Source organism: Pelodiscus sinensis, chromosome 5, assembly GCF_052426305.1.
Source record: "Pelodiscus sinensis isolate ZL-2025 chromosome 5, ASM5242630v1, whole genome shotgun sequence".
NCBI classification, from domain to species: Eukaryota; Metazoa; Chordata; order Testudines; family Trionychidae; genus Pelodiscus; species Pelodiscus sinensis.
In genome coordinates, this window is record NC_143056.1 from 81,681,897 (window position 1) to 81,709,300 (window position 27,404).

A 27,404-nucleotide genomic window follows, 5' to 3' on the forward strand; every position below is an offset into this window, starting at 1 on the left:
CATTATAGGGGGCACTGCGCAGGGCTGCTGGACCAGGCAGGGCTACGCATGCGCTGGTGCCCAGGGGCGAGGCCGTGCATGCGACGCACTCCTGGGGGCAGCACCGCGCTCCCGGGGCGCACGAAAGGTTCGGGCTGGCCCTGCTCCCAAAGCTAAATTCCAGTATAAGAACTTTTTAATATCTGATTCTAATACATCCACTGCTCGAAGACTATCTTGCTACTGCAGGGCAATGCAGTTGATAATCTGCAAGGTCTTTTCCAGCTCTAGCTACCTGGCCCACAAATGAGTGCTGTTGTACGTAAAGCTTTTCTCAGAGCACAGGACAAGTATAGCACAGCACTTCAGAACACCCAGGAATCCATGAAGATGGGGGGGGAGGGAAAGACTGGGTAAGGATTCATTACAAAATTAATGATTTATAATAAATTAAGGGAAACTGATTTGGAAGAGAGGAGTCTTCAGCAGAGAGGGTTGATTGATACTATTATTATTTTCTAGACAGGAAAGGAGACAAGATCCCTACCACAAACATGTTACACTCTGAACAAGAAACACTGGGGAGAAGGGTCAAGTGGCAGTGAGACAAGCACACACAAAAAATGTGCAATGCCATTTAGTAGTTGTCTTTATTAATTCCATGGGGGAGAGGGTTCATTATTACTTTTTCTTTTAACTAACTTCATACAAACATCATGTCAGGCTGGAACAGACCTCCAGAAGTCAGCAAGTGCAGCTCACTGTATTGTGTGTTAATCATCTTTGCACTCTGCCCAATATTGTATATGATGCAAATTGTATTCTCCAACACAAATAGAAATCGCAAACCAGAGGCAATCTGCAGTGGGATCGGATATATTTCTGAAAAGTCTGAAGGTGTTGACAGCTCATGGTATTATTTTCCCATGCTTATTTATGAAACTGCCATAGTTATGTCATCAGAAGTTAGTGATAAAACTACACAGCAAAGTTACCCTCCATGTAGCAGCATATTCCTGAATGGCTGGAAATGGGGAACACAAAGAGAGACCATAATCAGAGACCACAGTGATTTACATTTGGACATCAGTGCAGCAACTTGATTCACATGATCCTTGTTTTGTAAATTAAGCTCTTTCTGAAGCTAAAGTAGATTACCTCCTGACTCTCATTATATAGCCAGACAGCTAATCTTTTATACACTTGGGCTACTTCTAGACTGGCATGATTTTCCAGAAATGCTTTTAATGGAAAAGATTTCCGTTAAAAGCATTTGCGGAAAAGAGCGTCTAGATTGTCATGGATGCTTTTCCGCAAAAGCACTTTTTGTGGAAAAGCATCCGTGCCAATCTAGACGCGCTTTTGAACAAAAAAGCCCTGATCGCCATTTTCGCAATTGGGGCTTTTTTGCGCAAAACAAATCTGAGCTGTCTACACTGGCCCTTTTGCGCAAAAGGACTTTTGCCCAAACAGGAGCATCATAGTTTTTCCACAAGAAGCACTGATTTCAGACAGTAGGAAGTCAGTGTTCTTGTGGAAATTCAAGCGGCCAGTGTAGAGAGCTGGCAAGTTTTTCCGCAAAAGCACCTGCTTTTGCGGAAAAACTTGCCAATCTAGAGACAGCTTTGAGGAACATATAGGGGCCTGATTCTGCCAACAATGCACACCCGCAATTCCCATTGAAATTAGTTGAGTGCAAGGGATACAGAACTGGGCTTTTATTTTTGTCAGAATACACTTTATTTCCTTTTCCACACACACACACACACACACACACACACACACACACACACACACACACACACACACACACACACACACACACACACACACTTCCTTTGTTTCTCAACTCAACTCATCCTTTTCCCAATGCATATCTGCGAACATTACATAATGGAAAAGAATCTAATTTATCAGGACAGTAAAAAAGGGAGGCAATACCAGCATTTGTATTACCATCATTGCCCTATTCTCATACAAGCCTGTCGTCAACTCACAAACTGGAAAACTAATCTAGCTTTCCCTTTTCCCTCATGCACTGTATCCCAATTGGCACAGCATTCAGGCAGTCTGCATTGTTTAGTTTAAAATGTAATGTCTGCAGATAGCTTTAGCTAGAATTTTATTAATAAAATGTCATTTTATTAAATTATGCCTAATTCTCTTTCCTTTGTCATATTGTCCTTAATCAGTGCACATAGCTCCTCACCCTATTTCAAATCTTAGCAGCTTTGAACACCAGTTATGTGTTACAATTTCACTAGGAAGTTGAATTTTCCACACTGAAGAATATTGCAGAGATTCATGGAAATTAATGAGGGCATATATGTACACATCCCAGACTTGCTGTGTCTTCCCACCTGGATGAAGATTTCCCACCACTGGATTCACCTTACGGCCATTTAAAAATACTTCCTTCGGGCAACAAATGGTTTTCCTGCATGTTCCAATTAGTCACTTAAAATCACCTTTTTCCAGATGGCTGGCCTGATAGCTCCAGTACCAGTCAACATATGTTGCCCTAAGGGATATTTCCTAGCACTTTGTCCAGTTTTCTTCAAGAATGCAGAGTGATTGACTTTCCTTCAACAGCACTAAATAGGACTCAATTATGAAAATGCCTTTACATATAAATAACTTCACATATGTACTGACACCAGTTTTAAAAATCAATGGCCTGAATCCTTCACACACTAAAGCTTAATTTTATGCATGCTCCTCCCAAGGACTTCAGTAAGAACTCGACGAGGAGTCCTGTGGCACCTTATAGACTAACTGAAAGCATAAGCTTTCGTGGGCAAAGACCCACTTCGTCAGATGCATCTGACGAAGTGGGTCTTTGCCCACGAAAGCTTATGCTCCTACACTTCAGTTAGTCTATAAGGTGCCACAGGACTCCTCGTCGCTTTTGCAGATTCAGACTAACACGGCTACCCCTCTGATAGTAAGAACTCGGAGCTTGGTCCTGCCTTGAGGGCGGGGGGCTGGACTCGATGACCTCTTGAGGTCCCTTCCAGTCCTATTATTCTATGATTCTATAATGTGTAACCTCTGCAGGAGCAGCACCTAAAACAATAACATTTTATGAATGCAGGGAAAACCTTTACTTTTTTCTGCAAGCTTAATTATTTCACATTGGGACTGATCTAAGATACCTCCCCTCAAAAACTCACTTGTGTGTGTGGATATTTTTAGAAGTCAAGAGTGGGATGAGTTTGCAAGGCAGCTGGCGACAGCAGAGATCAGGGGAGTAAATCAAACGTGGAGCCAGCAGCAAGGAGCAAGAAGCCAGAAAAAAAAAAAAAAAGCTCAGCAACTTTTGCTGTGCAATTTTTTTCTTCTTTTCCCAAAGTTGCTTCCCCCCTGCCCCTATTTGGGTGTTTTTAACCCTTTTCAAGTCTTCCTCCTTTTTCTACTTTCGGTGCCAAATTCCCGCGGCTTTTCTGCCGAAAGCGCAGGATCGGGGAGGAATGGCAATCAAGGTCTGTGCTGCGGGCTCAGAAGCTATTCGCAGGGAAGGGGGCAGCGCAGGGGCAGTGGCAGAGCCCCGCGTCCCGGGCCCGGCCAGCTGCGCCTCCCTCCCCCGGTTCGGGGGGTCCCCGGGCTCGGCCCCCGAACGCCCCTCTCTTCCGTTCTCCATGTCATTTCCTGTGCTAATAAGATGGTGGTCACGGCCGGGAGGGAGGGAGCCGCCGCCGCCTCCGCCGAGCCCGGCCCGGCCACGGGACCCGTCCTCGCCTGGGACTAGCGAGCCGGGCTGGCCGGGCCGGCGGGCAGGGAGGGGGCAGCGAGGCGGGGGCCCCCGGGCGGAGCGGGCCCCCCCACACCGAGGCGGGGCCCCCGCGCCCGCAGCGCCGAGGTGAGTCAGCCCCTTTGGTAGCCAAGGTGGCCACGAAAATGGCTGCGGCACGCGGGGGCGGGCGGCGGGGCCGGAGCCGCGCGGGGCCGGGAGCCGGGCTCGCTGCAGAGGGGACGCGGCGGGGCAGGGGCCGCCTCCCCCCGGCCCGCCCCGCCCCGCCCCGGGGTCCGCGGGTGGGCAGGTAGGTGCCTCCCCCTCCCCTTGTAGCGCGCGGGCGCTGGGCTCGGCCCCCTCCTCTCCCGCCCGCCCCGCTGCTGCTTTGCTCCCTCCCCGCCCCTTCCTCCCCTGGCTGTTACAGTGTATCCGGTGAGTGACGCGGCAGCGGGCCAATGGGCGGTGGGGGAGGGCAGCGAGCGTTCGAGACTGGAACGCGGGGGCGGGGCCGTGGGGCCGCTTAAGGATCGGGAGAGCTGGGGGGGAGCAGAGAAGCCGCGGTGCTGGGGGTTGGAGAGGGTGGCCCTGGCAGTGGCCGTGTGTTGTGGAGGGTAATGGGGAGGGGGTATTGGATTGTGTGACAGTTCTATTTGGAAGGGAGAGGAGGCGATTGTATGTAGGATGACGGGGGGGGGGGGGGGTATTATACTCTTCCCCCATTGTGGTGGGTAAGTGCTCTGGTTAATTTCCTTTCGGGTTCTTTTACCATGCCCTTCAATGTCTTCTCCTTGGGCTAAAGGTGTAGCGCAGAGTGGTACTGACCGGTTAGTTTTGCTGCTTCTTGCCTTGATAAGGACCGTTCTGTGCTGAGCCTGCCCATTCCCAAGATTCTGGGTAGTGTCATGCATTGCCAGCATTTTTTAGCTGACCTCCTCAGCTTCTGCAGAATTAAGATTTCATTAAATAAGTATAGCTGGTACTGAGAATCAAACTTCTGAACCTGAGCAAACTGTGCACTGACATACTGAGATCTTGACAGGTGTGGAATGGCCTCATTTGTGTAGAGTGTCCAGCCTGAAACCTAAGGATGTCAATTTACATTCCAGCAGTAATTGTGCTGTTGATTGTTGCTTTAACAAAAACTCCAGGGTGGTCTGGGATTATAAATGGGAAATAAGTAGTATACAAACACTTCTTTACCCCTAAAATAACCACTCTTACAAATAGCTAACAGAGAAATTCTCAAGTAAGTTTAGCTTTTGTGGAGTTGTATGTATTATTCCCTGAGTATTCAAACAACCACTGCATATCTCAGACTTCTTACATATGATCATTCAGTAAGCAACTGTTCATACTATTTAATTAATCATTCATTTATACTTCTGCAAAAGCTGTTTGTTGCCACTCAAGAAACAAACACAATATCATATGGCTTGTGAGTTTCTGTTCATCATGCATAGCCCAAATTAGCTGCTCAGGAACACCCTATAAGCTGAAACTTGTTCTCAAAAGTCACTGGCCGGATACCTATACTTTCAGATACCAGATTTGCAGAAATCACAGTGTGGTTATGAATGATTCAAAGCCAGAAAAAAGTGTGAAATCATCAACAAAAAAGTAGTTGCAGTGACTAATGCAGGAAGGTATAGCTAACTGCATGTTTTTAGGCTATGTCTAGACTGGCATGATTTTCTGCAAATACTTTTAATGGAAAAGTTTTCCATTAAAAGCATTTGCGGAAAAGAGCGTCTAGATTGGCACGGATGCTTTTCCACAAAAGCACTTTTTGCGGAAAACCGTCCATGCCAATCTAGATGTGCTTTTCCGCAAAAAAGCCCCGAACGCCATTTTCGCGATCGGAGCTTTTTTGCTCAAAACAAATCTGAGCTGTCTACACTGGCCCTTTTGCGCAAAAGCTTTGAGCAAAAGGACTTTTGCCCGAACAGGAGCAGCATTGTATTTCCGCAAGAAGCACTGATTTCTTACATGAGATCGTCCGTGTTCTTGCGGAAATTCAAGCGGCCAGTGTAGACAGCTGACAAGTTTTTCCGCAAAAGCACCTGCTAGACACAGCCTTAGAGTGCCTGTTAGTGTGGTTTATGGACTTAGCACTGACTTAGAAATAATTTACATTTTTTAATCATTTTACAAAGTAAGACTCACTACCCCATATCCTCAGTAGATAATTAAGTACTATCCCCTACTTAGAGAAACTAGTTTTAGAGTTGAATTCACTAATTCAAGATTTCACAGCAAATCAGCACCAGAGCTAGAATTATATTTGTTAAATCCCAGCTCCAAGTTCAGTCCAAGTTCTGATCCATCTGTGGATGTATAAAAAAATTTATTTCAACAATGTTGGTGAGCCAAAATACAGGGTTAAAAACTCTGAACGGTGTCATCCTGTGTTGCATACAGGAAAAAAGAAGTGTGGCTTGAAGTCAGAATTGGAAAATGTGAAATGTATTGTTTAGGATTAAGAAAATTTTTGGAAGTGCTTAAAATAAGAGTGGATGAGATAAGACAGAGCAATGTAGTACAATTAACATTGTTTTTATATGTCTGTATTTTGAAATGATTTAAAGACCATATATAATAAGTTAACAAATAACTGACTCTTCCTGCAAGAATTTGGAGTTAGGCTGTTTTCTGGACCGATGAGCCCATAAGGTGTGCAAATATGTTTGCTAAAAGCTAACTCCATGTGAAGTACATTTCCTTGGAAGGAACTGAAACTTGGACTATCCAAGGTTCTATTTATGTCAAAGAACAAGATCTGCATTTTCCTTTTTGAGTCAAAACCGGTCTCTGCATATTCATTCATCCAGGATTAACAGAATTAAGGTTCAATTTGCCTGGTTTTAAAATTAGAACTGCCTTAGGTCCCCCACATAGTGGAAATGGAAAAGTTGTCTCAGTGCTTTGCTGAACTAGTTGTTTACCATGTGGAAAACTTTCACCTTCTCTGTTTGAGCTGAATGTACGTTGTTTGATATGAACAGTGAAATTCCTTTTTATTTTTGTTATTAAATCTTTGGAGCTTCCTTCTGAAGCCCCCAAGAATGGGAAAACATGGCTTTTCAGGTTGGAAGGAAATCAATTTCTTGGATTCTCCAGGCCTTCCAGATGGGGAAGTGAGATAACTATGTCAAACCATGCTAGAACCCTGACTTGCTCAATTAGAAAAGTTGTAGTTCAGCCTACACACAAAACTGTTGGGCCCTGTGTTCCCTTTTATTTCAGCTGCTAGAGTCTTGAAGAGAATAAAGGACTGAGTTTGTAAAAACAAACCCCCAAATCTTATCAAATCAAACGATTGTTCCCCTGGCACTGTGAGCACATATAATGTTTTACATCAGGTACAGTATACTTAAAAATATAGTTCCAGATCCAAAAACCTTATAGTCCAAGTATCCAATTACGCAAAGCAACTCCTGAGAAGTAAAGAACAATTTTAACTTCCACTAGAATCAGTAGAAGTTAAGGGTATGTGACATCTGACTGACAGAGTTGGATCTTAAATATAATCTTGATATGGAGTGAAATGTTACAAGGTAATGAAAGAGTCAGGAAAGTGGCTCTATTTTCAGCTCTTTACTAATGTAAAAATGATATATAACATTTCTAATTAGGACAAGGCCATTTTTACTTTTAATTGAAGATTATGATCTGAAACAAAAGATATTGGGCTGTATGTTCAGGCAAAGGATATATCTACCTAAGTCACTCTTCTACTGGCCTACCAACAACAGTCTAGCATTTCCCTGAAATATAGTTCACGCTAATATCTCAAGCACAATATTATCTTGACATTTCATGGGTTCTTTTTATCTTTCTGATTCTGAGTCACATTAGCTGCTTTTAGGACAGTTCAGTGGGAAGGAGTTTGGTGACAGTAACTTTTGCACTGAAAACTAGTTTTAAGATAACTTGATTTCCTGCAGTTGTTTTATTTCTTGTCTTTTAATGTAGTTATGCAAGGTTTTTTACTCCTTAAAATCTTCTCCAGAGATTTCCCAGGAGAAGCTAAATATAGCCCCAAATGCACTATGTGAGGGGATGTCTGTATCTAGCATACAGGAAAATCTATTACATTCACAAGAGAACCCACATTCAGCAAAAAGACATTTTGCTGAATTTGATGTGCAGCTTTTAGGAAACTTAAGAAGTCAGTAGTCCTTTGGATTTTGTTTGCCAGTTGTCTAGATATAATACTTTCTCAGTACAAAGTTGGAGTTCTTTTGCCTCAAATGTCCTTTGGTTAACATGAATACACTGAGTAAGGCTCTTTTGACACCTGGCACCTTGTCTGTTTTAAAGGAAGACTGTGCATTCAGCAAATGCGATTATTAGGCACACCACAGAAACATTACTACATGGTAATATTTATTAGACTGGTGCTCCCTCATTTTGCTATGCTCTGTTAAAACACAAAATAAGGGAACGTGTCTGAGCCAAAGTGCTGTCTAGCTAAATCAACCTGACAGGCAAGGGCTTGGAGGAGAAATGGACAACACAGTAGGTCGTTGTTAGATCTGGGTGTAGATCGCAAGTCATCTGACTCCCTGTCCAATCTACTAGACTGTGTTGCCTTCCAGTGAGGTGCTTAGCTTTCCTTTCCTGCCCTTAATCCTAATCTTCCCTTCTTCTCATTGTATTTATATTTGCAACACATTCCACCAAAAGGGGTGCTAACTAGTTTTTGCTTGAAAAATGAGAGGGTCGTCTTTGCAGCACTGGCTTTTGAATGGGAAGCATAAGATTTCATGGTCCAATGACTTCTGCAGGGTTGTAGCAGCTTGAAGTGTCTCCCTTAGCACTGGCCTTTTCCCTGGTAATGAGGCAAGTGGGTGCTCATTTTATAGGCTTTGGCTATCTTCCCCATTTTCTCGCTACTGTTGGAACCTTCCCTCTTCCCCCGTCCTCACAAGTGGAAAGGTTCCTTCTGTATGTGTGGTCCCTTGTAAAACTGTCCAGTGGAATGTTATGTTTTAAGGATTCCCTTGTTGTTTGAGCTCAGGGAAGGAAAGTTTGGGCCTGGTCATTTGATTCCACTGCCTAGAAGGAAAGTCAGAGAGGAGAATCTTCAGAACAGAAGGTAACCCAGAGAGAACAATCACACTGCAGACTGAAAAGGCCAAATCACCCAGAAAAGCTCTGCATGTGGCCTCTGAAGGGAAAGGTTGAGTATAGAGGGGTGGATACAAAAATATCAGGAAGAAAGAGAGAAAAGTACTCCAAGGCAGGGAACATATATTTTATTTGTTCTGCAAAGTACATGTTTCATGTCAAGAACTGTATTAATAGCAAAGATTAGGAAGGTGAGAGCATGGGAAAGGAAAAGGTGGTAATTCTGAGATGCTTTGTACGTAACATGCACTAATGAAAACAGGTCTGTGAACAGTTTTTACACTTTAGACACTCATTAAGGTTACAGCAAGAGGCAGTGTGGGGAAAAGTGAAGGTACTGGAGCTTCTTCCAAAATCCAAAGGTTTTTTGGTGGAAACAGTGAGGCTGGACAGATTTAAGGATAAGTATCGTGTAATTGACTAATTGATTAGTCGATGAGGTGGTGTTGCCCCTTTGAAACATTGTGGCAATGCCACATGGAGCCCGGGATCAGCTGGGGACTTCCCAGCTGACCCCAGGCTCCACACAGTGCTGTTGCTTTGAAATGCTGCGGCAGCGTTTCAAAGGGGCAGCTGATCCCGGGCTCAGTGCTTCACTGCCCCTTTGAAATACTGCTGCGGTGTGTCAAAGAGGCAGCACCACACAGCTGATACCAGGCTTCGCACTACGCTTCCCCTTTGACACGCCACCGTGGCGGCGTGTCGAAGGGGCAGTGCTGCAAGGAGCCCGGGACCAGCTGTGCGACACTGCCTGTTTGACATGCTGCAGCAGAGTTTCAAAGGGGCAGTGCAGCACCGAGCCCGGGTTCCCTCCGCTTGCTGCCTCTTTCTGATAGAGGCAGCAGGGGTGTGAGGAAGTGACAAGTCAACTATCCTATGAACTAGTCCTTAACATCGCTAGTCAGAATGCTGAGGCTTAAACTGTTACCCAAAAGATGCATCTGCACTACAGAGCTTAAATCGAAATAAGCTACTCAAATTGAGCTACGTCAATTGTGTACCTTATTTCGAAATGGGTAGCATCTACACAGCACTTATTTCAAAACAGAGCACTCTTCTTCTGACTTTCCTTTTTTCTCGTACAATGAGGTTCACAGGAGCCGGAGTAAGAAGTCCTCCAGCTTGACAGTATTTTGGTACTACTGGTAGTCCCCAAGTTACGTCAGATCCGCCGTTATGAACAGGGCTTTTCTCGCCCCGGAGGACGTGAGCAGCGGGACGCCCTGATGTGCCGCGGTCCTGCTGCCCGTGTCCTCCGGGGCGAGAAAAGCTGCTCCGCATCTCCCTGGTCTGCTGGGGGGGAAGCCCTCCCCCCAGCAGACCAGGGAGATGCGGAGCAAAGCCGCGGAGGATGCGGGTGGGACCACGGCGCGTCTCGGTGGTCCTGCCACCCGCGTCTCCCTGGTCTGCTGGGGGGGCGCAGCTAGTGCACCCTCTCCCCCCAGCAGAGCAGGCTTTTCTCGCCAACGACGCCTGGGGTAGAGCAGCTGGGGCGCTGCCAGGTTGGTCCCGCAGCGCCGCTCCTTGGCGCTACTGGACCAACCTGGCAGCATCCCAGCTGCTCTGCCCCAGGCGTCCCCAAGTCAGCCGCTGCTGAAACTGACCAGCGGCTGATTCCAGGAAGCCCAGGGCAGAGCAACTCTGCCTCGGGCTTCCTGTAGTCAGCCGCTGGTCAGTTTCAGCAGCGGCTGAATCTTGACGCCAGTTCCGACTTACATACAAATTCAACTTAAGAACAAACCTACAGTCCCTATCTTGTACATAACCCGGGGACTGCCTGTATTTTGAAATAACTGCCTGCTGGGTAGATGCAGAGTAAGTTATTTTGGAATAGCACTAGTTATTTCAAAATAGTGTTGCAGTGTAGACCTACCCTAGCTAGAGTTCAGAGTCAACACATCACAGAAGGGAATGGGGCTCATAAATGCTAAAGCCAAAAGGAGCTATCGTGATCTTTTACTCTGACTGCCTGGACATTGCAAGCCACAGAACTTCACCCATCCACTCCTGTAATAGGCCCGTAACCTCTGGCTGAGTTGTTGAAGTACTGAAATCATGATTTAAAGACGTCAAGTTACAGAGAATCCAGCAATTGCATAGTTTAAGACAACACCCTAAAAACCCTCAGGGTCTCTGACAGTCTGACACTTCGAATTTCTCAGAACTATTGCTTAAAAGCTTTGTATACAGAAGACAACATTCCAGGTATTTCACATTCAAAGCATTTTCTTTGTATTCAGAAGGTGACGACATAATTTTTTTAAAAACAAAAGCTAAAACTCTCCATAAATGGCTGGTTTCCAAAGAAACTTCAATAAAATACAACTGCAGGCTATCATCTCAGTGCAACCCATAGGTCACAAATAGCTATCATTTTTGTTCATTGCCAGGGTATCTAGGTGCATGCATCTAATTTAAGCATGCATCTCACAAAAGGCATGCTTACGCAGCAGCAGGGAGGTGTGCTTCATAGCTCAGTTTAGAGACATAATGCTAGCTCTGCCTGAGCCAGCATGCTAAAAATAGGTTAACTGCCTGGGCACAATCCCACCTGATCCCTTGGCTACATGCTTGGGCAGCTAGCCTTGGCCTCCATTCTTGCTGCTGTGGCCACACCACTATTTTTAGCTCACTAGCTTGAACTGAACTAGAATGTATGGGTCAGTGTGAGCTAGGAGCAATACTTATTAGTTGTGGGTGCATGCCCAAAAGGACTAGCTTCTCTACTTCTCATTCTGCTGTTTCTTAGATGGCAAATTGACTTTAATTGTATGCCTGCATCAGCAACACAACCCTGCCATTCTACAGCTGCTATTAGGAAAATCGCAGTATGACCCATATGTTGGTCTTTATGTATAATGTCAGTGTCTGACAAAAAATGTTTTAGGCATTTGTACTCTTAATAAAAACATATCAGTAAAGAAATTAAGGGTGGCAAAATGTTAACCTACAAAGCCACGATCTTCCCTGCCTCACTAAAAGCCTTGGTAAAAAGAAAATAGAGGCCTGGCAATGAATTGCATTGCAGGCCAATGGGTTGAAGTGTGATTGCATAACATGGAAAGAGAGACAGGTCTCTTGCTCCTCATCTATTCTGAAATACAGGCAACCCTCGACTTGTGACACGATTGGTTCCCGGGGAAGCGTCGCAAGTCGGGTGCATCGTAACTCGAACCTTCGTTGATGATAGGTGCTGTGCACCGTCATAAATGCGGGCCGACGACATAAATTGGGTTTTTTGGCCCCTCCCGCACTTTAAAAAATAGTTGTAAGTGTGTGGGGGAGGAGGGTCGCAACTCGGGGGTTTCCTGTAACAAGTGGACTGTCCACGCTACTAAGGCTGTTATTTTGAAATAATGACTCCTGCTTTCTACGAAGACTAATGCTAATTTTGAAATAGTTATTTCAAAATAGCGGTAGTGTGGACACTCCAGTGCTGCTATTTCGAAATAACTACTCCCCAAAGTCATTCGAACTAATTACTCCCCAGTGCTTCCTGGGGCTCTAAGTTGAGTAGTGCATCCACATTAACGGAGCCTGCCTCAGACTAATTTTGAGGCTTCCCGGTAGTGTGGACATGCTATTTCAAAGTTATTATTTTTTATTATAATTTTATATTATAATTTTCTAGTGTAGACATGCCCTTGGGGTAAGTCTACACAGCAAAGAAAATCCTTCAGTTGGCCTGTGCCAGTTGGCTCAGACTCACAGCTGCAGGGATATTTCACCGCTGTGTTGACTTTTAGATGCAGGCTGGGACCCAGCTTCTCAGAGCCTCTCCTCCCATAGGGCCCAAGACCCCAAGCATCAGTCTGAGCTTATATGTCTACACAGCAGTGAACCAGCCCCAGAAGCCCAAGTCAACTGGCATGGACGTCTAGTTGCTGTCATGCCTCATGATTCACAGGACACAAATCATAACAGGCTTTATCAATTAAACCAGTAGTTTGAATTACACCTTACATTTAACAGAAAGTCATTGTAGCTCATAGTTCACAAAGCAGCTCCCTGGGCAATATGCCCAGCTGATGAAGTAGAGAACTATATTCTACGTTCGCTGAAGCTTCAGAGTAGTCTTGATAGTTGGATTAGCTGTCATAGCCACAATGTTTTGACCACTTAGATGCTAAATAATGTGCCAGGTATGTAACATATTAAGTGCTGATGTCCCGAATGGATTGGAAAGTAGAACTAAAATAGAAAGGCATGCTGTCTGTCATTATTCAGGGGAATTGCCAGAAGTGTGTGAAGGGAGCCCAAGACTGTTATAGCCGCAGGTATTGTGAGTCAGAAATAATCTGCACTGGCAAAGATGAGTGCCTGTGGTTTTGTGGATCCTGATTCTGGATAAGTCCTGTGGATGGCTTAGCTCTCAAATTAATTGTCAAGATCAGTGAAGACTCATGTGTGTGTAACTGGGGTGATGTATGAGTGTAAACTGGTGATAATATATGGGCTGATGCTATGAAACACTGTGTAATATGTAAAAGCGACGAGGAGTCCTGTGGCACCTTATAGACTAACTGAAGTGTAGGAGCATAAGCTTTCGTGGGCAAAGACCCACTTCGTCAGATGCATGTGTAATATGTGGGTACTTTTTCTTAACTTCCACTGAAAACCACAAACGTTGCTAGTGTAATACATACAGAACTCATGAGCCAGGTCACAGATATGTGTTTGGAAACCCCACACTTGTGAACAATAAACAGAAGTGTTACAGGCCTGAAACTTTTACAAGTTCCTGATGAGTCCTGTTCCTCTGATCACCCACTCAAGGTCAGTAATTGGAGCTATTATTTCAAGGGGTCATCAGATGTTTCCATGTTGACAATTTAAGGCAACAGCTGAAACATTGTATCATTCTCTTTCAGTATATTGAGACTTTATTTTGATAATCTTTCATGCAAATGGTATCTTAACTTTCTGTACTGAGTTAAACACAATTGCAGCGTTAAATAACTAATAAGATAGGAATTAAGAGGAGTTTTCAAGGGAGAAATATGTTTTCAGTTGCAATTGCTTTATGTATGAAGCATCTAAAATCCTTTGCACCTTTCACTCTGGGTACCCAAAATGCTCATTTAATTGCTGGCTTCTCTTTTTACACCCAGTCTGTGCAGTCTTTCTCCTTTCTGTGTAACCTTTAATTCTGAATCTGCTTAAGTACTTTGTGCTCCTGTCTCCTTTTTGTAGTCTGTTGTTTCCTTTGAAAGAGGAGATATTTTGCAGGGACTGTACCAGGACAGATGTTAGATACAACTACAGTTAGTAATCAGACTTTTAAACTACCACAAGAAGCAATTACTGTCAATACACTTGCAAAAATTGACCTCAGCAGAAACCAATATTGGCAATTGATTCTACTCACTCCCTATAATACATTCTTATTACACACACATACATTAGAGACTGCACGTGTACCTGTCTCATCAGTGCTTGAAAAATCCACATGCCTAGGCAAGTAGGAAGCTCCCCTCAACGGTTACCATCAGCCTCTGCAGTATCTAAGCTTTTAGTGTTCATACTATTGTGTTCTATTACTTATGGCTATAAAGAAAATCTTCCAAACATGAATAGCATGTCACTCAGTGCCTGCCTGAGTTTTGAGGGTGCCCAGGCTTCTGATGCTTTTAGGTTTTGGGAAAAGAAGGTGTGGCTGTGCAAAAGTAGTTTTTATAATCTTGGTTAGTAGGCAAAGTCCTTGGGCTAGCAGGATCTTTACGAATTCTTTAATCCCCATATATTTAGATGTCCAGAGCCATCATTCAGATACAGGCAGTCCATGGGTTACATGGGTCCGACTTACATCGGATCCCTACTTACAAACGGGGTGAGGCAACCCCGCACTAGCTGCTTCCCCCAGCAGACCAGGGAGACGTGAAGCTAGCGCCCCCCCCCCCCCCCCCACCAGACCAGGGAGACGCGGAGCGGCTTTTCTCAGCAGACACCTCAGCTTGAGAATAAAGGACTGAGGGAAGTGAGGTGTGGGAGAATAAAACTGAGCTCTGGAGAAATGTTTGGCTGGAGTTTCCCCTACAATATGTACCAGTTCTGACTTACATACATGTACGTAACCCGGGGACTGCCTGTATATTTAAATATCCCTACCTGTGTGATGTGCTGCTTTCTTCCTTGAGAAATCTATTCTGTATATTGTGGAAATGGGTCAGAAGGGAAATTGGTAGGATTCCAGTGCTTTGGAGTCTGCCAAATATGGTGCAATTGAAGGGGCTGTGCTCTCTTTATTTTGTACACCCAGAGGGTGTCACTATTTATTGGATATCTTTGTGGTTTTGAAAACACCAAGTAAACCAATGCTGATATTTCCTTGTGATTCTGTGGACCTTGCTGATATTTGTTGAGTAGAATTATTCTGTAGCCAGGTGTTTGAAAGTCTTTTCTGAGAGTTACTGGATATCCTGGACTAGTTCTGTTTTTTTATTGTCAATGGGATAGTTCTGGAGAATTGTGAGGGTTTTTTTCATTAACTTTGCTGTGAATTGGATTAAGCCCATTGAATCTTTTCTTGTTTGCCGTAGTGTGTATTCTTAAAATTTCTCCATGCCATAAAGGAGCTGCAGCTATTCTTGCACAAACCGCTTGCTTTGGGGACAGGGAGGGATATGAGGGAATCTAACTTCAGAAATGCCCTGTCTCTGCTGGATTAGGGAATGCAGTTCCCAAACTTCCCCCTCTCAATATAGAAGGGAATGTGCAGCTAGAATTATGGCATTGATGAACTGAGCACACGGATATCTAATTTCTTGGCAGATTTGATCCCAGGAGTAGCTGGACTGTAGCCTATGCTGAGGAAAAGGCAGTCAAAATGACCCACACTCAGACAACACTGCTATAAGCTCTGTAACATGAACCCCTAACCTGCAGGCAGATTTATCAGCTCTGAATAATGTCTGTTGTACTGTGAGATCTTATCTTCCTGATGGCCTGCAAGAAGGTACAAATGAGGAAGAACAAATAAGACTCTTGCTTTGGTTTCCACTGCATTTTTTTAGAACCATTTATTTACTTTTGTTATGAACTGATGCTATTGTTAATGCTTTTAAGGAGCTGAGTCGGTTAGAATTTTAAAAATGTGACAAATATATAAAGAGTTTCAGGGGTTTTTTTGCCCCTTCCTAAAGTTATACCTCCCCTATTCACCTGTAGAACAAAATTAGGGCCTTGTCTAGGCTAGAAAATTAGGTGGGTTTAACCACATAAGCCGGGGAGTGGTGAAGTTAAGCTGACCCAAGTCCCTGTATAGAAGATACTGGTTTGATGGAAGAATTCTTCCATCGATCTAACTACCACCTCTCTAGGAGATGGATTATTTCTGTCAACAGGAGAATCCCTCCCATTAGCATAAGTTGGGGTGTACAAATTCCCAGATCTGGTCTTCAGGTTAGTCCCTGGCAGGGCCCCACCTCTATATTTACCTGCGCTGCCGCAAATATCGGGCAATTGCAGCACTCGTTGGCCATGGATTGCTGTTCACAGCCACTGGGAGTGGCAGAAAGTAATGTCCCGGTCACTTCCCACTACTCCAATTGGCCACAAATTGTGATCTGCAGCCAGCGAGAGCTGTGATCACCTGATACCTGCAGAGGTGTAGGGAGATATAGCAGCGGCAGCCCACCAGGGACTAACCTTGGCAGGCTGCTTTTTTTTTTTTTTTTTTTTAATTGCTCACCCCTGCCATAGGTAATGTCTACACTGAAATGCTACAGCAGTGATGCTTTGGCATTTTAGGTGTAGAAAAGCCCTAAAACTCTGGAAAGGAGACTGCTACATGATATGTATCCTCCTGTAATACACATAGTGGGTATTTTTTATAATAACTGTAAAGAGTCCAAGTGTTGTCAACCTAGAATTTGTAGATGAAAAAGTTCTGTTGGGTCCTACCTAGTCAATCTGTCTGGAGCCAGGAGTATTACACAATATTTATATTATAATAATGCCCAAAAGCCTAAACTGGATTGGGAGCCTGCTGTATGAGGAGCTGTATGAACAGAAGTAGAAATTAAGAAATGACTGGATTCTGTACCAAATGACTAGGAGATAGCTAATGTGACACCAGTTTTTTAAAAGGGCCCAGAGGTTATACTGGCAATTACAGGTCAGTAAGCTTAAATTCAGTACCAAGCAATTTGGTTGAAACTATAGTAAAGAACAATATTGTCAGACACATAAATTAACAGAATTTGTTGGGGAAGAGTCTACATGGTTTCTGTAAAGAGAAATTGCCTCTTAAATAAATCCATGGTACGCCCACATCTTGAATAGGGCGACCATCTACATGCAGTATCTCAAAAAAGTTATATTAGAACTGGAAAAATTTCAGAAAAGGGCAACAAAAAATATAAGGTATGGAATGGCTTCTGCATGAGGAGAGATTAATAAGACTGGTATTTTTTCAGCTTGGAAAAGCGATGACTAAGGAGGGATATGAGGTCTATAAAATCATGAGCGGGTATAGAGAAAATAGTTAAGGAAGTGCTATTTGCTCTTTTTCATAACATAAGAACTAGGGGTCACCAAATGAAATTAATAGGCAGCTGGTTTAAAACAAAAGGAAGTATTTGATCACACAATGCATAGTCAAACTGTGGAACTCTTTGCCAGAGGATATTGTGAAGGCCAAGACTATAAAAGGGCTCAAAAATGAACTAGATACATTCATGGAAGATATGTCCATCAATAGGTATTACCCAGGATAAGCAGGGGTGGTGTCCATAGATTCTGTTTGCCAGAAGCTGGGAAAGAGCAACAGGAAATGGATCACTTGATGATTATCTGTCCTGTTCATTCTCTCTGAAACTATTGATACTGGTCATTGTTGACGAGGAGTCCTGTGGCACCTTATAGACTAACTGAAGTGTAGGAGCATAAGCTTTCGTGGGCAAAGACCCACTTCGTCAGATGCATGTATCTGACGAAGTGGGTCTTTGCCCACGAAAGCTTATGCTCCTACACTTCAGTTAGTCTATAAGGTGCCACAGGATTCCTCGTCGCTTTTGCAGATTCAGACTAACACGGCTACCCCTCTGATACTTGGTCATTGTTGGAAGACAGAATCATAGAAGTTTAGGGTTGGAAGAGACCTCAGTATGTCATCTAGTCCAACCCTCAGCTCAAATCAGGACCAACCCAACTAAACCATTTCAACCAGGGCCTTGTCAAGCCTTATCTCCATCTCGGATGGAGATTCCATCACCTCCCTAGACAACCCATTCCAGTGCTTCACCACTCTCCTAGTGAAACAGTTTTTCCTAATATCCAACCTAGACCTTCCATGCTGTAACTTAAGACCATTGCTTCTTGTTCTATTCTCAGTGGTGGCTGATGATAGCCTAGCCCAAACCTCTTTGGAACCCCTTCTCCCCCTTCAAGTTATTGAAGGCTACTATCAACCCCTCTTCCCCCCTCTCCCATTCTTCTCTTCTGATGTCTAAATAAGCCCAATTCCCTCGGCCTCTTTTCATAAGTCATGGGCCCTACCCCCTAACTATTATCCACAGAGCCAGTTATCTCATCAATCAGACTGGTTAGGCATGACTTGTCCATGGTGAAGTAATGACTTGCCCTTGGTTGACTGCACCTGATCACCTTCCTCTCCTCCGAGTCTTTCAAAATGGATTCCTTGGAGACTGGATCCTCCTCCCCCTTTTCAAATATGGATACTACATTTTCTTTTTTCTAGTTGTCTGGGATCTCCCCTGATTGCCACAAGATTTCAACAATAATGACCAATATCTCTGCAATCACATCACCCAATTCTCTCAGCACCCATGGATGCATTACATCTCGTCTGATGGGCTTGTGCATGTCCAACTTTTCTAAATAGTTCTTACCCTGCTCTTTCACTACAGAAGGCTGTTCTCCTCCTCCTCACATTGTGATGCCCAGTGTAGCAGTCTGGGAGCGACTTTTTCTGTGAAGATCCCCAGGCAAAAAAAGTATTGAGTACTTTAGCTTTTTCCACACCATCTGTCACTAGATTTCCTTCCTCATTCAGTAAGGGCCCTATACATTCCCTGATCTTGTTGCTAACATACTTGTAAAAACTCTTCTTATCCTTCATACCTCTTGCTAGCTGCAACTAGCCCAGGATACAGAGCTAGATGAACCTTTGGTCTGACTTAGTATGGCTGTTCTTATGTTCTTAAGTAGAAATGGTTTCTGATGAAAGAACTTTGAAATCTGAGAATTGTTTTCTACAGTGTACTTTTGATTTGTGTGTTTGAGAAAGTTCCTCTCAATATCTCTGTGTCTAATGGTATGAGTAACTCTTCATCTGTAGATAGTTATGTAAGTAACCTGAGTTTTTCCTGCTCTCCACCTTTTAAGATGAAGGTCTTGAGGTTGCAGTAGGTAAATAATATAGTCTACCTATAGAGAACTGATTTCACATCTGAGTTGGATATGAATGGAAGTTAGTTTTATGGTCACTACTTAGTCCCTAGTGGACATTTGTCTAAGTGGCAAATCTCTAGACCAGCGGTTCTCAACCTTTTCCAGATGGGGACCCATTCTGACAGTTCAGGAAGACTTAGTGACCCAAGGCAATTCAAAAATGGGTGGAGAAGGGAGGCAGAGCCAGCTGGGGAGACACTTGCTGACCCTTGTGAAATGTAATGGCGACTTATATTTGGGTTCCGACCCATAGGTTGGGAAACCCTGCTCTAGACAGTACAACGGGAGAAGCCACTACTTGGGAGAAGCCAAAGGCTGGAGAAATAGGTCACACTGCTGGTCAGGGTTATGGCCATTGTCAGAATTGAGTGGTATAGCCAGGGAATCTGCACTGAAGTGCATAAGATGGATAAAGGTGAATTGATTAAGTTCTATGTGGGAAGTTTGGACAGAGCATGCCAGTACTTCACTGTCTCTTACTCGTGCTCTGTCCATCCCTTTCATCAGCTCTTGACATTCTCCAAAATAAGGGAAAAGAAGATATTACGGATAAAGTAATTAATGGCTCGAATGTCTAGAAACAGCCTTTCACGCTTTCTATCTCATTATAAGATTGATATGCTCTTCAGGGGGGCTAATGCACATGGAACTTCGATCCCTGGCTGGCTTTTCTTCTGATGGGCACTGGAAGTTGAGTTGCCAGGCAGTGCTAGTACTGCTGGCAGTTCTGCCCATGACAGTTGAGCAATGCGAATTATCTCTGTGCCTTCTAGCTAATTCTTTCATGAATCCCTTCCCATCTCCGTGGATAAAAAAAAATTAAAATGGCAGTTTACCAGCTGGCATAACCACATCTGCTATTTAAAGTGCCATCTCTGGGATCTGCTTCCTGGACATGCTTTTTCTTTTTGGGTAGATTTGAGATACACCAATAACTGGTGTCCCTTACCCACGACATTTCACCAGCTAGTTTGAAAAAGTGCACACGCTTAGTGAGTGTTTAGAACCGGCATGAAAATGCTTTTGAAATGCATTGGAGATTTCATTTGAGGGGCAGGGAAGCAGTTTGATCTTGATCTGTAACATTGTGGATATTATATGGCAGGGTGCCCGATTCACAGCTAGGCTGGCCAAACCTGATGGGGCTCTTGAACCTGATGCGTGTTAAGGAAGGCTGAGGTATCCTCCCTTTCCAATGTAAGAATCTAGACAAGAGAAATCCATTAATCCAATCCAAAGCACGTGTTCTGATTCTGGCCTCAATCACCCCACCCCACCTTCTGGAAACACACACACACAAACCCCATAGGTGAGAGAGCTGTTGCTGCTAAGGAACTTTGAACTTGACAGTGGTTTGTCACTATTTTGGAGGGTAGGGGAGGTGTCAGGAGAAAACATGACCAAAATGTGAAACCCATTCAGAAGACCTTAAGTTTTATGAGTGAGAATTGCCTACACTCACCAAGATTAAAATTGGCAAGTGTTGCAGAAGGTATGTGGAACTGTTGGCAGCATTATTGAAAGGATACTATAAAAGATCGATAGGGCCAGATTTGCAAATGAGCTGAGCCTATAGGATGTCAGCTCATTTGAAAATCTGGCCCCTTACAGTCCCCAAACATAACTTTCCTTTGGCTAATTGCATGTATGTTGCTATCTACAGGGGCTGCTATGTATTTGATAGCAGGAACCAGAGAGGGATATGTTGGTTTTCAGGAACTTGTAAAAAAAAAAAAAAAAAAAAAAGTGATGTTATATAGTCGTGTAGGTCCTGCAGTTATACAAAGCTCTGTATAGGTGAGCTCAGGACAGTACGGCTGTGTCTACACTGGCATGAATTTCTGGAAATGCTTAAAACGGAATACTATTCCGTTTTCAGTTTTTCCAGAAAAGGAGCGTCTACATTGGCAGGCTGCTCTTCCGGAAAAGCCCTTTTTCCGGAAAAGCGTCTGTGGCCAATGTAGACACGCTTTTCCGGAAAAGAGCCCTGATCACCATTTTTGCGATCAGGGCTTTTTTCCGGAAAAGACTACTGGGCTGTCTACAGTGGCCCTTTTCTGGAACAGTGTTCCGGAATAAGGACTTATGCACGAGCGGGAGCAGAATAGTTTTTCCGGAATAGCGGCTGATTTTGTACAGTAGAGCATCGTTGCTTTTCCGGAAATTCAAGGGCCAGTGTAGACAGCTCGCAGCTTATTCCAGAAAAGCGGCTGATTTTCCGGAATAAGTGGCCCAGTGTAGACACAGCCTACATGTTTAGCCACACGAGTGCCAGGATTTCCCAGAAGTAGGGGGAGCACCAGCACTTGAACAATGGCCCCACCCCACCTCTTCCCCTGTAGACTCCACCCCTTCCCCGAGGATTGCCCCTGATTGCTCCTCTCTACCTCCTCTCCCCTGTTACTTTTTACCTGCTTGAAGGGCAAGTGATGGGATCATGGTCCCCACTGTTCCAGCCTCCCTGCTCAGCCATGCCTTAATCCGGCCCTGCTACAGAGCTGCTGGCTTAGGTGAGCGCCTCCCAGTCAGAGCCTGCCTCTGTCACCCCTGCCCCTCCCACACCTCAACTTCCTTCCCCAGGTCACCATCCAAACCCTCTGTACCCCCTTGCTCCAGGTCACAACTATTCCCAGACCCTGTTCCACCTTCTACAATCCTCCCCCAGGCCAGAATCCTGTCCTGCACCGAAACACCCTCCCAGACTCTGCACCCCAATCCCTTGCCCCAGGTCACCACCCACATCCTCTGCAGTCTGCATCCCCTTTTCCCTTTCTCCCAGGTCACAGCTCCCTCCCAGATTTTGCAGCTCCTCCTAGAGCCCCCCCTCCATACCCGAATCCTCTCCTGCGCCCATACTCCTTCCCTATCCCCGACCCAGGTCACAGCCCCCTCTTTCACTCAAACTCCCTCTCTTACCTCACACCATCTCCTGCACCCCAGTCCCTTACCCCGTACACCTTTCTGAACCCAGCCTCCACCCTAGACCCTGCATCTCTTCCATAGAAAAGTGTGGCCCTTGACCACTTTCCAGAACTTGAAGAGGCCCCTCCCCCAAAGATTATTGCCCACCCCTGGTCTCATGACAACCCGCTGGAAAGTAGCATGAAGAAAGTAAGATGCTGCTGAGTGCACTGAAGTGACTGCAGCAGTTATTGAGGGCTGGTAAATAGCAGATAATAGAAAGTTGGCTTCCTCTGTTTACATATCATGTCTTCATACTGTTATCCTGGATTTGCGAAGGAACTTCAGATTCCTCCTTGAACGGGAAGGGGGGAGGAAAAAGACAAGACACTGTCTGTTCACGCAGCCAAATGTCTGCTCCATGCCTGAGAGCAGGCAATCTGAAGTTTTTACCGCATAAAAACTTTGGAGTTGTGGGTTTTAAAACAGGGGTTCCTCTTGCATTCCATTGGTGGAAAGTTAAGTTGAATGTCTGCCCCAATGCCAACATCAGCACATGCTTCCCCTTAGGGAGGCATTGTAGGAAAGAGCTGCTCTGCTTCCTTCCCTTTAGTTCTGCTTTTTCTTTTTGCTCTGATGCATTTTTAAAGCAAGCTCTTTAGAAAAGATTGTCTTTCTCTGGAGAAGGCTGCTAGCCTCCGTTTACAGCCCAGGTATCTAGAGTTGGTTTTAGAATTCATTCCCCACTCTGGATATGCAGACAGAGCTCTGAGCCACCCAAAATACGCAAGTCCATTGAAGGCAGTAACTTTCAGGCTGCGTCTAGACTGGCATGATTTCGTGCAAATACTTTTAACGGAAAAGGTTTTCCATTAAAAGTATTTGTGCAAGAGAGCGTCTACACTTGCACGGATGCTTTTGCGCAAAAGCATCCGTGCCAGTGTAGATGCTCTCTTGCGCAAGAAAGCTCTGATGGCCATTTTAGCCATTGGGCTTTCTTGCGCAAGAAATTAAATTGCCTGTCTACACTGGCCCACTTGCGCAAGAGGGCTTATCCCTGAGCGGGAGCGTCGAAGTATTTGCACAAGAACCACTGATATTGTACAGTACAAAGTCAGTGTTCTTGCACAAATACTCGCGGCCAATGTAGACAGGCAGCAAGATTTTGTGCAAAAGCAGCTGCTTTTGTGCAAAATATTGCCAGTTTAGACGCACCCTCAATGTCTTGCTTCCCCTTGTGACAGATGCTGACTAAACAGAACTCTGCCACTGCAGCCTGTCTGAAAAGACCAATTACAGCCAGCTGAGTGAGCCCAGGCCTGAAGGGCTGATGGAAACAGCTGTGGGCCTCATTAGCCAGAGGGCTATATAAGGCATCCAGAGGGGCCGTGAAAAGGGGAGAAGCTAGAGTGGTTGTATGTGTGCCAGAGGGAGGGGGAGCTGTTGGAAAACCAAAGCTCTGTAAATAGAAGATGGTGGGAAATACACAAACAAAAAAAGGCATGGGTCATTGCACAAGAAAGGATCTTCTGGTTATCTGTGGACAAAGAAGGTGTCCCAGGGCGAGAGGCCTGAGCAAGTACCTTGCCACACCCTGAAATGATCTCCCAGGTCTTGAAAGAATCTCTCTCTTTTGTTGGCTAGGGATTTGTTTCTGTGCCTAGAGATGCATGTGAGCATAATAGTACTTACACACAGGCTTCACCTTCAAAATCCACTGAGTGTTAACTGGTGAAGTCATGATACAAATCAGTGATTCCTCTAATTTAGATTGACAGGTGGGAAATTGAAACTGAAAGTCTGTGACTTCCCAAAGTCACAAAAAAATCTGCTAAAGCTAGAAATACTGTTATGTATTCGTATTGCAGACCCCAATCCTCGTCCAGACTCACATCGTGCTGTGTTATGGACAAGAGTTTACAGTATAAGAATCTAGAACCTAATCTTGAATAAGATCCAGGAGTCTTGTTTCTGATTTTGTGCTGAAACCACTGTTCCTAGATGGGCACTTCAGAAAGAAGGGTTCTCATCGACAACTGAACTGTTTGTAGATATCCAGTGTAACAGAGTCCTGGTGAATGCTCCAGTTAAGTTGGCATAAGGCAATTTATGTTGACCTAACCACATCAGTGTATACACTCCAGCATTGTCCAGTCTATATAAGTGCCCCACTACACTGACATCTCCACCGCCTTATGTTGGTGTATTTAGGGATGACACAGTGGCAATAGGGACACTGCATTACTTACATCAGCTGTTGGTTGCCTTGTCAATTTCATGGCTATGTTGAAGCCTGGTTCCCAGCAGGGCTGCTGCCGGGTCTCTGCTCCAAATGGGCTTGTCACCAGGCTTCAGGCTTGCTCTGCCCTATGACATCCCAGCTCCCTATTCCTGGCAGGAAGTCCAATTTGCATGCCTACCCCCCCCCCCCCCCGGCTTTCCCTCCAGCTCTCAGTCTCCTACAAGGAGCATGGTAGCCAACCACACTCTGAGTGGGGATCTGCCTGTCTAGGGGGCAGCTGGCAGGGAGTTGCGCAGAGCTGAGAATCCTGACTCTCAACCCCCTACCTTGCCCCTCTTCAATCAGTGCTAGTATTTTTGGTGAGGAAGCACCCCACTGGCAGATGAAGAGTTGTGCGGACATCAGCCACCCCAGTAATTATTTCAGTGTCTGTAAGTCAACTTAACTTAGGTTGGTTAAGGCTGTAGTGTAGACATGCCTTGCGTGAGACATGAATATGTGACATAAAAGAATTGCCATGTTGGATCAGAACTGAGTTTTGTCTAGTCCAGACTTCTTTCTGGGAAAGTACCTGGCACCAGGTGTATCAGAGGAAGTTGTAAGAACTCTACATTAGGCATATGTGGGGCAATATGAGCTAAGAAGTATCCTGATTCCTAATGGTTATAGGCTGGCAGAAGCCCTGAAGCATGAAGTTTAATACCCCATTCCAAAATTTTGTTAGCATTTAATATAACAACTCTAAATATTCTTGACATCAATATGTATGTCCTGTGTCTTTCTGAGTCTTCCTCAATGGGATCCTGTGACAATGGGATGTTTGATAACATATTTGAATTAGCCATCTTTTAATTTAATTGAATATTCTCTTATTCTTGTGCTAAGATGGGGAGCAGCATTTTAAATAAAACAATATACTTCCAAGAAGGGAGGTGATAGCCACAAAGGGTAGGGAGATAAGTGACTATTGTGCATACTGTGCTATTGGATTCCGGCATGCCTTTGAGGCAGGTGATTTTGTGTCATTGTGCACAAAGAATATGAGCACTTCAGTGTGCCCATATTCTCACTCCACCCTCTATGGCACCCTCTGGATCACCTAGACAAGTCATGGCTCATTGCCAACCCATAGGCTTCTGTTTCTAAGCATTATTTAAAGACAAGTCTTTAGTTATATAATCATACTCTGCACTACTATAGTGTCTTCTCTTTGATCTCAAAGCATGTAGCCCTGTATTAGCTTTCTTCTGCTGCAGATGTTGTATAGCATAGTTTTCCTGCCTTGCATCCTTATTCCCAGTGCCCCATGTTAACTGCCTGTATCCTGAACCTAGGTGTTACCTGTGATAGAATTGCTGTTGTCTCTTGGTCCAAAAGGGGATTTTTGTTTGTGCTCAGATAGGTGTTTCTAGCAGCTGGATATTTAAATCCAGGAAAATGTTGTGACTTCTCCACCATTCACTTCTTTCCCTATCCCTATTTTTTTCCTTCTCTCTCAGAACATGAGTGAAAACCTGAAGGACTGCTTGATCCAGACCCACGCTTCCTTAGGGGAGATGGTGACAATAAAGACTGAGGCCTGCTCTCCATGCCGAGACCAGGAGTATGGGCAACCTTGGTAAGATACTGTACCTCTGCCTCGTGTTTCTCATCCTGTATCCATCTCAGCCAGGCGTTTAAGATTTGATTGCATATCCCTGACCTGCAGCAGTACTGGGATTAGGAATCTTTGTGATTTCTGCAAGACATGGAGGTTCTCCACTGGAAACATGTAATAGCCATGAAGCCTTTGGAGCACCATGTTCTGGGAGGACAGCCTGGGGCACTATGTATTAGCACTTTAGATAAGAAAATCAAGTTTGACACTTTAGACTCGGGAAACAGTGTAAGGCTGTTTTATCTCATGGTCTCTTCCTTCTATTCTTTCTCATAAATTCTTTAATTTCTTGCTGTCTCTCCCCAGCTCTGGGAGGGCTGAGTCTCAGTCTATGGAAGTGGAGCCGAAGAAACTGAAAGGGAAACGGGATTTGATTGTGACCAAGAGCTTTCAGCAGGTGGATTTCTGGTGTAAGTGTCTTATTGGAGGGAATAGACACCTCCTCTTAGATAGAATTTTTCTCCACTCCCAATCTACCTAGTTCCTCCTGGATAGAAAAGGAGGAGGGTCTGAGGCATAATTTACCTGAAAACACATCACTTTAGTTAAACTCCTGAGGACGCTCAAATACTTGATGCTGAAACTGTCAGGCAGGGATCTGTGACAGTAAGTCACCAAAGTTCGGGGTTTGTAGTGGATTGTGTGGGGAAATAGATGGCAAATGTGCTACAGGCTCTGAAACATAAGGATTGGGTAACCATGGAGCCAAAAAGGTGTAGATTTTGGAACTGTCTTTCTTGGCAAGGGAGCATTGCATGGGTAACTCCTCTTTTCTTGCTTCACATCCTGGAAGGCAAAAGTGGCATGGCACACACTTGTACCCCCTGAGTGGTGTTGGCCTCCTGAAGAGGCCACAGTCCATTCTTCACATAGGAGAAGTATATGATACTGCTTGTCACTAAGGCATATGACAGAGGCAGTGGGATTATGTGGGCATGTGTATTTACTGGATGTGAACAAGAGTCATATACTCAACAAGCCAATAAGAGTGCTGCCCCCAAGAGCCAGAGTAGTTTAAAGGAGTGAGACAGCACAGAACCTGTGGGATACTGGCCGGTATGGCTAACATGGTCTCTGGAACAGAAGATAAAATGCTTGGCAAACTGCTCTAGATATAAGCTTTGACATGGCAGGAGCCACAAAAGAAGCCATTGTCAAGGAACTTCGGGAGAGAAGGTGTATAGGAGGGATATGGGAAGATACATACGTGGGAGTAGAATTGTGCTCATTCTGGACTGGAAGGAGGATTAAGTTGATACAGAAAGTGAGTGGAAGCTAGTAAAGGGCAAGCTAGTAAAGGAGGTGGGAAGATATGGTCAGAGTAGCAAGAGAAGAAGGTGTGCGTGAGA

The 27,404-nt window shown here is 44.7% G+C and overlaps 1 protein-coding gene across 2 annotated transcripts in view; it reads left to right on the top strand.

Moving 5' to 3' along the window:
• The first annotated feature begins 3,616 nt into the window (after positions 1–3,616).
• The window catches only part of PRDM11 (PR/SET domain 11), a 73,449-nt gene continuing 49,661 nt past the window's right edge, over positions 3,617–27,404 (top strand). Inside the window, exons 1-3 of one of the 2 annotated variants that reach the window (XM_075927543.2) lie at positions 3,617–3,838; positions 25,898–26,016; positions 26,362–26,465. In XM_075927543.2, the coding sequence (XP_075783658.1) occupies positions 25,901–26,016; positions 26,362–26,465 (220 nt within the window). In that variant the 5' untranslated portion in view covers positions 3,617–3,838; positions 25,898–25,900. The remainder of the gene's footprint in view (positions 3,839–25,897; positions 26,017–26,361; positions 26,466–27,404) is intronic. The other variant, XM_075927544.2, reaches the window with a different exon arrangement.